General features: G+C 39.0%; 1 protein-coding gene across 6 annotated transcripts in view; it reads right to left on the bottom strand.

Annotated features, from left to right (window-relative positions):
- Positions 1–12002, bottom strand: part of DCC (DCC netrin 1 receptor) — a 1228196-nt gene that overhangs the window by 491087 nt on the left and 725107 nt on the right. For all 6 annotated transcript variants that reach the window (XM_043889644.1, XM_043889645.1, XM_043889647.1 and 3 more), the window contains 2 exons: positions 5380–5534; positions 2691–2811 (listed from right to left, as the gene is read on the bottom strand). In XM_043889644.1, the coding sequence (XP_043745579.1) occupies positions 2691–2811; positions 5380–5534 (276 nt within the window). The remainder of the gene's footprint in view (positions 1–2690; positions 2812–5379; positions 5535–12002) is intronic.

The following is a 12002-nucleotide window of genomic DNA, read 5'->3' as shown; positions in this document are numbered from 1 at the left end:
GAGAAGGGAATGGCAAACCACTTCAGTATTCTTGCCTTGAGAACCCCATGAACAGTATGAAAAGGCAAAAAGGTAAGACATTGAAAGATGAATTCCCCAGGTTGGTAGGTGCCCAATATGCTACTGGAGATCAGTGGAGAAATAACTCCAGAAAGAATGAAGACGCAAAGACAAAAGCAAAAACACCACCCAGTTGTGGATGTAACTGGTGATGGAAGTAAAGTCCGATGCTGTAAAGAACCGTATTGCATAGGAACCTGGAATTTAGGTCCATGAATCAATACAATTTGGAAGTGGTCAAACAGGAGATCAGAAAAGGCAATGGCATCCCACTACAGTACTCTTGCCTGGAAAATCCCAGGGACGGAGAAGCCTGGTGGGCTGCCGTCTATGGGGTTGCACAGAGTCGGACACAACTGAAGTGACTTAGCAGCAGCAGCAGCAAACAGGAGATGGCAAGAGTGAATATCGATGTTTTAGGAATCAGCAAACTAAAATGGACTGGAATGGGTGAATTTAACTCTGATGACCATTATATCTACTGCTGTGGGCAAGAATCCCTTAGAAGAAATGGAGAAGCCATCATAGTCAACAAAAGACTCCAAAATGCAGTACTTGGATGCAATCTCAAAAATGACAGAATGATCTCAGTTCCTCTCCAAGGCAAAACATTCAATATCACGGTAATCCAAGTCTATGCCTCTACCAGTAATGCTGAAGAAGCTGAACAGTTCTATGAAGAACTACAAGACCTTCTAGAACTAACACCTGAAACAGATGTCCTTTTCATTATAGGGGACTGGAATGCAAAAGTGGCAAGTCAGGAAATAGCTGGAGTAACAGGTAAATTTGGCCTTGGAGTTCAGAATGAAGCAGGGCAAAGGCTAATAGTTTTGCCAAGAGAATGCACTGGTCATAGCAAACACCTTTTCCAACAACACAAGAGAAGATTCTACACATGGACATCACCAGATGGTCAATACCAAAATCAGATTGATTATATTCTTTGCAGCCAAAGATGGAGAAGCTCTACACAGTCAGTAAAAACAAGGCCAGGAGCTGGCTCAGATCATGAACTCCTTGTTGCCAAATTCAGAATTAAACTGAAGAAAGTATGGAAAACCACTAGACCATTCAGGTAAGACCTAAATCAAATCCCTTACCATTAAACAGTGGAAGTGACAAATAGATTAAAGGGTTAGATCTGATAGACAGAGTGCCTGAAGAACTATGGATGGAAGTTCATGACATTGTACAGGAGGCAGTAATCAAGACCCTCCCCAAGAAAAAGAAATGCAAAAAGGCAAAATGGTTGTCTGAGGAGGCCTTACAAATAGCTGAGAACAGAAGAAAAGCTAAAGGCAAAGTAGAAAAGGAAAGATATAAGCATCTGAATGTAGAGCTCCAAAGAATGGCAAGGAGAGATAGAAAGCCTTCCTCAGTGATCAGTGCAAAGAACTAGAGGAAAAGAATAGAATGGGAAAGATTAGAGATCTCTTCAAGAAAATTAGAGATACCAAACGAACATTTCATGCAAAGATGAGCACAATAAACAACAGAAATGGTATGGACCTAACAGAAGGAGAAGATATTAAGAAGAGGTGGCAAGAATACACAGAGGAACTGTACAAAAAAGATCTTCGCAACCCAGATAATCACGATGGTGTGGTCACTCACCTAGAGCCAGACATCAGGATGCAAGGTCAAGTGGGCCTTAGGAAGCACCAGTACAAACAAAGCTAGTGGACATGATGGAATTCCAGTTGAGCTATTTCAAATCTTAAATGATGATGCTGTGAAAGTGTTGCACTCAATATGCCAGCAAATTTGGAAAACTCAGCAGTTTTCAGCAGTGGCCACAGGACTGGAAAAGGTCTGTAAAGGACTATAAAGATAGCTGTTGGCAAAGAATTGATGCCTTTCAACTGTGGTGTTAGAGAAGACTCTTGAGAGTCCCTTAGACAGCAAGGAGATCAAACCAGTCCATCCTAAAGGAAATCAGTCCTGAATATTCGTTGGAAGGACTGATGCTGAAGCTGAAATTCCAATACTGTGGCACCTGATGTGAAGAACTGACTCATTTGAAAAGACCCTGATGCTTTTAAAGATTGAAGGCAGGAGGAGAGGGGATGACAGAGGATGAGATAGTTGGATGGCATCACCGACTCAATAGAAATGAGTTTGAGTAAATTCCAGGAGTTGGTGATGGACAGGGAAGCCTGGCGTGCTGTAGTCCATGGTGTCGCAGAGTTTGACATGAGTAAGCAACTGAACTGAACTGATACATATATATGTTTATCTTTTATATATATACATGCTATATATATGTTCCATATATAGATTTTATATGTTTTTTATATTTTATATGATTTCATATGAAACACTGAAAGAATGGCAAGCCATAAAATAGAGGAGAAGGAAGTGATTTAGTGGTTGTTGTCTTGATAGCCAGAGGTATCTGCTGTTCATAATAATCATATCTCACTGGATCGATTTATCTATATATCAATAGATACAGATATAATTTTCTAGCACAAATATATCATCAATATGCAGATACACACCTTGATTAACTAAATAACTCTAATTTCCAACTGACTTTGGGAACAAGGAAAACAATATGGATTTTTACAGATAAACCACACAGAACAGTAACTACAAAATCCAGAGCAAAGTTCATCTCATCTTACCAGGCTTAGGGACAATGAGCTGCGCACTCGTCTGGGTGTTTCCGGCTTCATTTTCAGCCACGCACTGATAAAAGCCCTCATCCGACTTCACCACCCCAAGGATCCGCAGGTTGCTTCCTCCCTAGTGTGAATAAAATGCATGTAAAATATTTGAAAACGCAAAAAAAACTTTAAGTGACAAGATGAACACAACCGAATTTTAATCCAACTTCCCAGAAAAGCCAGAACGGAGGCCAACAGGATTCTCAGCCTGACAGATCGGGCCTAAGTCACCTAGAAAATGTCACAGAGCCCCAAGACTTTGCTGAATCCATGTGTAGCAATTTCACCCAGTTCTGTGCTGAAAAATATACTCTCAAGGATGCATATCATCCTCCAATTCTAAATGAGCAGTAATCAGAACATTTCTTTATTATGTATGGAAGAGAGGTTAGTATCAAAGAAATCTCATTCTTTTTCCCTTATACTGAAGGAAATAGGTTCAGAGGCTGCTGGAGAGAAACAAAAAGCAAAAGGAAACAAAAACACTGATTTTTGCAGCTTCTAAAGGACAAGAAATCTAGGTTGGACATTTTCTAGAAGTGTTTTTAACTGAGGAAAAAAAAAAAGTCTGAAAATCTTTTTTAAATTGTGTGACCTTTTAGGTTCTGGGGGATATTTTATACCCGTGTCGTTCTTGTTATTCGGCAAGATGTTTCACAAAATGTTTCACCTTCAGTAATCCATAAATTAAATAGAGCAACATTAACTCCTGTTTTATATAAATTGGGCCACCATAGTTTTCAAGGATGGATGATAAAATGATCTGAAATAGCATTTAATTACCCTAACTCAGTTTATCTTTGATAGTGTAAGAATTAGTTCAGTAAGTGAGACGTATTAAATCACTTCCCCTGAAGTCATTAAGAGATAAATATTACCTCATGGGGAATTCTTAATTGTTTTTAGTGTCTTGTAGTCAATTCTTGGCTAATGTAAAATTCTTAGATAAAGCTGACTAACTTCTAATTAACAATTCTCATATAAGTTACTATTTGGGCTAAATGTTACTCGTGTGACAGACAATGGCTCTCAGATATCTGGAGCTATTGGGGAAATATTTTTTAAGCACAATTTAGTGTGAAAAGGGCTCATAGCGCACATTTTCTTTTTACCTTAAGAAAAGAAACATTTAAATAGGTTGGGTATAATGGGTCGTGCTGGGGGAAAGATTATTCAAACTGTAGAAAAAAATAAATGTTGCATTTTATCATGTATCCTTAAGGGCACTCAACAATTTCCTCTCTATGCAAGTGGCATACATTTCAGGCGTATACAACACACTTCATGTTGCCCCCTGGCAGGTCATTTTTAATTCACTGATAGAGAAAATAGCATAGCATATAAAGGAACTAATGGATTGATGTGGCATTCAAAAGTTAAATTAATTTTCCTTTCTTACTCTATTCCTAACCAATTAAATGCAACTAAAAATGAAAAATAGTAAGTGATGATAAGCATAATAAAGATATTCTTTATAGATGTATTCCTTAAGAGCCCTTATAATATGACAAAATGCATGGATCAGGAGATGATGAAAGTTTCTGAGAGTCAACTGATGACGGAAGAGCGATCTGCCTGCAAGAGGCACTATGAAGCCATGGAGAGAGTTTGTGCCTGAATTCCGTGCGGCACTTACACTAGGATTCCCTTCTGCTGGGAGACCTGGCTTAGAGGACCACTCTTCTTTATCAGGGTCATACCTGCATCTCCAACATAAGAGAAATGGACCAAAACCCTCCTTCTTTAGCTGCAAAGTTCCTTGACATTGAAAAAGTGCTTTTCATATCTCTTATTCATACACCTGACTTCAGATGCTCTGATGCCGACCTCAACCAAAAGGAGAGTTTCCAAAGAGTATTTTCAAATGAGAAAAACTTTCTGCTGCCAGCAGCAAGCACAATAATAATAATGAGAGGCTTGGGTCATTCACTGTGTACCAGGACCTCAAACAGCTCTGTGAATATAATGCAATTATCCCTATTATCTCCATCCAGGACAGGAACAGAGTACATTAAACCACATAGGAACTACAAGAAGCATTGTTCTTGGCTTTAATTCAATGCTCTTAAATTACAAAGCGTGTAATCTCTGGGTCTTGATATCTTCTCCACACTGTCACCACCACTGTTTTGGCACCGGTATTACTGCCCTCTTGCACCGCTCAAAAAGGACCAGCTGGTCCTATTTGGAAGTGTAGCAAAGGAGCAAAGAGTGGCCACCTGTATTATCGAAGTGAGCTGCCATATTCATAAGTAGCACATTCTATTAAGGCTTTATTATCATGGGCAAAAGTCAAAGAACTAAGAGATTCTTGGCTTCATACAGTCTAGTACTAGGTTCAAAACTTCTTTCTCCCAAGAATCACCAGTGACAATATTTAGAAATTATTGGTATTAAGCCTTCTATTTTTTTTATTATTGGTTTAAAATCTTCTCTGTAAAACAAGGGGCTGGGTTGTTTGATTATTCCTATTTTTTTTAGCTCGAAAGTTCTAAGTCTAAAAAACTCATCTGTTTTATTAGAACAATTTTCTTCACATGTCATAAAAATCCCCAATGGGACCCTTGACCCCAGGAAAGAAAAGCAACTGAAAACAGAATAGATGATGACTGGGATCATAAAGCGAATTTGAAAAAAAGATAATTACCACTATCTGAAAATAATCACTAGGAATGACCACATCTCCATTCTTCATCCAGTTCACAGTGGGCACAGGCTTCCCAGAGACTGTGCATTCAAACTCAATATCCATGCTTTCATAGGCATAGAGGTTGGAAGGGTGATTTAAAAACCATGGCGGAACTGTAAAGACAGAAAAAAAAAATAAAAAGTGAGTGGGTGGGGATGTGAACTTGCATGCTCTCTTTTCTCAGAGTTAGAGACAAATATTGAAAATGCTTGCAACTTGAATCCCCTAAGCTGTAGTTTACTTTATAGGAACTACTATAGGACATAATACACTTCGCCCCCCACCCAGCCCAATGTAGTAAAACAGTTGAGTGAATGGTGGTGTTTTGCCAACAAAGAATTAAAAAAAAAAAGTTGAAAAAAAAATACAATAAACATTCTGAATAACCAAGTATTTGTATCCAATTCACCTACATAAATGACACTGGGAATTCTATAAAGCTATGGAAGCTCTGCTGATAAAGCAAATAAAGGGGAGATGATATGACTGAGAAAACCCAGAGTATAAGACAAGAAAGCTTAGGGTCTGTAATTCTAGAGTTTCATTAGGATTTAGTTAATGTGATGGACTCTTCCCCATCAGAACTGGCTGTGGTGATAGGGTACTAAAAATGACCATTATCTTTCCTGTGGACACATTCCTATTGTCCTAGTAATTATCTACTCTAGTGCACTGCTATATGTATTACTATTTTCTCAGCAAGGTACATGATACACTAATTTAATTTAATGCCTTAATTACCATAATACTAGTTATACTGTGATTGAAATGTGCAATTGAAAGGAAATTACAAATATAACACACCATTGCTAGTGACTCTTGCAGACTTGGTCCCTCAAAACCCTTCCTAGGGTTTAAAGAAGTGATGTGAGATGGATATATTGGGAGATTGGGACTGACATATAAACACTACTATATATAAGTTTCTCTAGCTGTGCTTAGCAGCTTAGCCATGTCTGACTCTTGGCAACCCTTTGGACGGTAGCCTGCCAGGCTCCCGTGACCATGGGATTTCCCAGGCAAGAATCCTGGAGTGGATTGTCATTTCCCCTCCAGGAAATCTTCCTGACTCAGGGATTAAACCCACATCTCCTGTGTCTTCTGCATTGCAGGTGGATTCTTCACCCATTGAGCCATCAGAGAAGCCATCAGTATATAGAGAAGAAGTAACTATATAAGAACTTAGCAAATAGCACAGAAAACTCTATTCAATACTCTGTAATGATCTATATGGGAATAGAATCTAAAAAGTAGTGGATGTATGTGCATGTAAAACTGACTCACTCTGTTGTAACATGGCATTATAAATCAACTATATTCCAATAAAAATAATTTTGAAAAGTTATATTCATCTTCTTCCACTGGGAACGTGAAATGATGACAAACTTGGGAAGCAGCAGCCTTGATCTCCTTTTCACACTGAAAATAAATATGCGTTTTTCATAGATATTTTTAAAGACAGATTTCACTTCTGTCTTTGTTGTTGCTATGCCCAGTAGGTAAAATGCGATAATTTTTGCTTCTTTGAGTAACCACTATTCCTTGCTCTTTCCAACCACTACCAGCAAAACTGTCCCCTAAAGTTGAAGTGAGTTTGCAATCTTTGATGGTCATTTTCTTCTAGAAAAATCAGAGAATCAGTGGAAAGAACCCAGGACTCAAGTCCTAGTTTTTCCACTGATCGATCTTGGAAGTCAAATCTCCCACTGCCTCATCCCTCTTTCCCTCCCATTCCCTGTATTATTTTCCTGTTTTTACCTAAATAGTTGGGCCTCTAGTACCAAAAAGCTTTTAAATTCTTTACTCTTTCACAGGGCTTGCTGGTTTAGAAGGATGCATTAACATGCCAAAGATATGGAAAAAACTGTGTCTGAGAGATTTCCTATAGATAATGTGTCAACATTGTATACAGGGCTAAATTTAATTATAATTTATATAATAATATTAGACTTCATTCTTTCACCAACTTCACTGAGAATGAAGCAACATCAGAAATATTTCTTGAGTCCCTTTGAGCAGATACATTTATTATCTCTTGGATTCTATTTCCAACTTTATCACAGATTTTGATCAAGTATTTATTTACCAGACAATAGCCAATAATTATTGAGAACTGACTGTACAATTTATTAGTCTAAACACTTTGAATTTATTATTCGCACCACAACTCTTTGAATCAAGCTCTATTATTCCCATTTTGGAAATGAAGAGACTGTGATGTGTAAGCAACTTCTCCAAACCACACAACTTGTAGGTTCTAGAGCCAGACAGGCTGATTCCAGTGCCTAAAGTATTTTATAATAGTTCTACCACTGGAAAATTATGATGGAAAATGATTTTGCCACCAAAAAGTTCTGACTTTTTGGAGATGAGGGTTTGATCCCTGAGTTGGGAAGATCCCCTGGAGAAGGAAACGACAACTCACTCCAGTATTCTTGTGTGGGAAATCCAATGAACAGGGGAGCCTGGTGGGCAATAGTCCATGGGGTCACAAGACTGAGCATGCACTTACATGCACACATAAATATAAATACATAAACGTATACATATATATGTGTGTGTGTATATCTATGAGTGAGAGAGAGATAAAGAGGTTTGGCATTCTCTTCTGTTCCTGCTTTCCTCTTCTAAACTCATAATCCTTCCTATTCCTCTGCTACTCCTCTCTCTTTCTCTTTCCTGTGATGAGCAGACTAGGATCAATTCACCCCACTTCAGGTTTGCTTCCAAGAATTTAGGACCTAGGTATTCCTTTCACTGCTCCGAAGTACTAGATTCTCAACACAAATATAAACTGGCACAAATGAGTGAATATGACTTGTGGATGGTGTGGACATGTTTCTTTAGCATTTTTCTGATCATGAACCCCTGCCTGGCTCTACATTTCTCAGCTGATATTATTTCCATGTTTTCCTTCAGAGGGAACTCAAACATTCACTCTTCCGTGAAAGTTCGCTTCTCATGAAGCCGGCAATGGATTTTCTTGCTTTTCGCAGGGCCCTCTCTCTGTGCTCAATTTTTAAACCACTTATGACTGTTAGATGTCTTTCACCTACATCATTGCTTACTAAGCAGACTGTGAAGATGGCTCCTGAAAGCACATGATTTTTCTTTTAATTCCCTTTGAATATTAACATAGTTCTCCTTCCTTTCCACTCTTATGGAAGAAATAACTCACTACTTTAAACTGTTTGGTGGGCAACAATTTCCTAATGACTAATGAAAATGAAGTGCCATGAATTTTCAAGTTTATCAAATCATTCCATTCACACGGTTTTAGTCCATTTCAGAGAACTGCTAAATATGCACGTACAATGCTACAGCAATTTCAGGCAAGATATTGATTTTATTATACTTTCCTTCTTTAGACAGAATAAAATTCATGACCAGAAATAAATTAGCCACATTTTCATCAGACCTTGGTTTCTCAGGATCTTCTTAAGTATGTAAAATACATATATAGAGAACTTTTGTAACTTAGGGGCTGAGGGAAGAAGAAATAGTGACTATAACAGAAAGATGGAAAAAACATAATTCGGTTCTCAAAGGCACTATCATATTTAGAAATGACTAACAGATGAGAGACCTTTCTATGATCATTAAAGATGTACAATTGCACCTTAAATCAAGTAAACGTTTTCTCTACATTATTTTTTTAAGTGAGTTTCTATGCTAAGACTAACCATTTGAATTCTGTAAAATTCATTTGGTAATTTCAGCCCCAAACTAAGTTGTCCCCAACAACCTAAATGGTATTAAGCATTTTTATATTATATAAAAGATGCCTCAGGCTTCTCTGGTGGCTCAGAGGTAAAAGAATCTGCCTGCCAGTGCAGGAGATGCAGGTTTGATCCTTGGGTTGGGAATACTCACCAGAGAAGGAAATGGCAACCCACTCAAGTATTCTTGCCTGGGAAATCCCACGAACTGAGCAGACTGGCAGGCTACAGTCCATGAGTTCACAAAAAGAGTTGGTCATGTCTTAGTGACTAAAACACCACCAAACAGACACCTTGCAAGTATTTTAGTAACATCCTATATTACTCCCTAATCTACTTCATTTTGGATTCTAGTCTTTTCACTTTTAGATAAGGTATTTAGCTATTCTATTCCAGTTATTTAGGTACAAAATAAATGTGGGTCAACTCTAAAATACTGCTCTAGGACACACAAGTAATATTTGCTGTATTACTCTGACACTGAGCAGATTCTCTCCATCATAAAGACTTACAACAGCTCTTGAAAGTGCAAGAATGAAACTTTAAAGGAATGCAAATTGTTTAAGTGAACAATAGGCAGTGCACATCACTGGTGAATGATATACGAATGGTGAAAAAAAAGACTGGTGAGATTTTTATTAGGAAAACAATAGACATTACCATCATCTTTGAGGGGTAAGTTTTTACCCTGAGAACAGTGGAAAGCTAGCTGATTTCACTGGAGCAGAGCACCTCTCTCCACCACTCCAGACCTTTTGGAGTTAACATGTTGTAATAATGGGCATCAACCCATTCAGTTCAGTTCAGTTGCTCGGACATGTCTGATTCTTTGTGACCCCATTTACTGCAACATGGCAGGCTTTCCTGTTCAACACCAACTTCCACAGCTTGCTCAAACTCACGTCCATCGAGTCGGTGATGCCATCCAACCATCTCACCCTCTGTCACCCCTTCTCCTCCTGCCTTCAGTCTTGCCCAGCATTAGGGTATTTTCCAAGGAGTCAGTTCTTCGCATCAGGTGGCCGAAGTATTGGAGTTTCAGCTTCAGCATCAGTCCTTCCAATCAACACGCAGGACTGATCTCCTTTAGGATGGACTGGTTTGATCTCCTTGCAGTCCCAGGGACTCTCAAGAGTCTTTTCCAACACCACAGTTCAAAACCATCAATCCATTAGTCTTCTCTTAAGTGAAAATATCTGAACATCCCAATCACATTGAAAATCAAAAATACAATTGCTGCCAAATTGGGTTAACTCTATATCCAAAATAAACAAGTTCTTTCAGGTGAAGTCTTACAAAGACATCAACACATGATTTCACCTGAATGGGGTCACAAAAAGTCAGACACAACTTAGCAACTAAGCAACAGCAAAGGAGTCATAGTCTGAAATGTAGTCACGTCTCAGTGACTACAAAGGAAGCCATCTGGTGTTGAATGTAGGTTTAGAGAGGACATATCACGGTGAGGGGGGATATTCTTTAACAATTCAGACTTCCATGCTAAACACACTTCAATAAAGACCTAGTTTCATGGAACAATGTTTCAAATGGGCATTCCATTTATAAATTAGATGGAATTAGAACTGCCATATGACCCAGCAATCCCACTCCTGGGCATACACACTGAGGAAACCAGATCTGAAAGAGACACGTGCACCCCAATGTTCATCGCAGCACTGTTTATAATAGCCAGGACATGGAAGCAACCTAGATGCCCATCAGCAGATGAATGGATAAGGAAGCTGTGGTACATATACACCATGGAATATTACTCAGCCATTAAAAAGAATTCATCTGAATCAGTTCTAATGAGATGGATGAAACTGGAGCCCATTATACAGAGTGAAGTAAGCCAGAAAGATAAAGACCAATACAGTATAGTAACACATATATATGGAATTTAGAAAGATGATAATGATAACCCTATATGCAAAACAGAAAAAGAGACACAGATGTACAGAACAGACTTTTGGACTCTGTGGGAGAAGGCGAGGGTGGGATGTTTCAAGAGAACAGCACTGAAACATGTATATTATCTAGGGTGAAACAGATCACCAGCCCAGGCTGGACGCATAAGACAAGTGCTCGGGCCTGGTGCACTGGGAAGACCCAGAGGAATTGGGTGGAGAGGGAGGTGGGAGGAGGGATCGGGATGGGGAATACATGTAAATCCATGGCTGATTCATGTCAATGTATGGCAAAAACCACTACAATATTGTAAAGTAATTAGCCTCCAACTAATAAAAATAAATGGAAAAAAAAATTAGAAATAGCTCTTTTATCCCATAGTTTCAATTTTTTCTACACCCACCTGTATCACCAAAGTAACTTTCTTTCAGCTAATCTGATCTTTAAATGCATTATGTCCTTTTTTTAACAAGGAGCTGGGTGATACAGTATTAGTTCAGTTCAGTTCAGTTCAGTTGCTCAGTTGTGTCCGACTCTTTGCGACCCCATGGACTGCAGCACGCCAGGCCTCCCTGTCCATCACAAACTCCCGGAGTCTACCTAAACCCATGTCCATCGAGTCGGTGATGCCATCCAGCCATCTCATCCTCTGTCGTCCTTCTCCTCCTGCCCCCAATCCTTCCCAGCAATAGGGTCTTTTCTAATAAGTCAACTCTTTGCATGAGGTGGCCAAAGTATTGGAGTTTCAGCTTCAACATCAGTCCTTCCAATGAACACCCAGGACTGACCTCCTCTAGGATGGACTGGTTGGATCTCCTTGCAGTCCAAGGGACTCTCAAGAGTCTTCTCCAACACCACAGTTCAAAAGCATCAATTCTTCGGTGCTCAGCTTTCTTCACCGTCCAACTCTCACCATCCATAACATGACTACTGGAAAAACCATAGCCTTGACTA

This window comes from Cervus elaphus, chromosome 27, assembly GCF_910594005.1.
Source record: "Cervus elaphus chromosome 27, mCerEla1.1, whole genome shotgun sequence".
Taxonomy (NCBI): domain Eukaryota; kingdom Metazoa; phylum Chordata; class Mammalia; order Artiodactyla; family Cervidae; genus Cervus; species Cervus elaphus.
The sequence above is the reverse complement of the archived record's forward strand: the minus strand, read 5'-3'. Positions and strand labels throughout refer to the sequence as shown.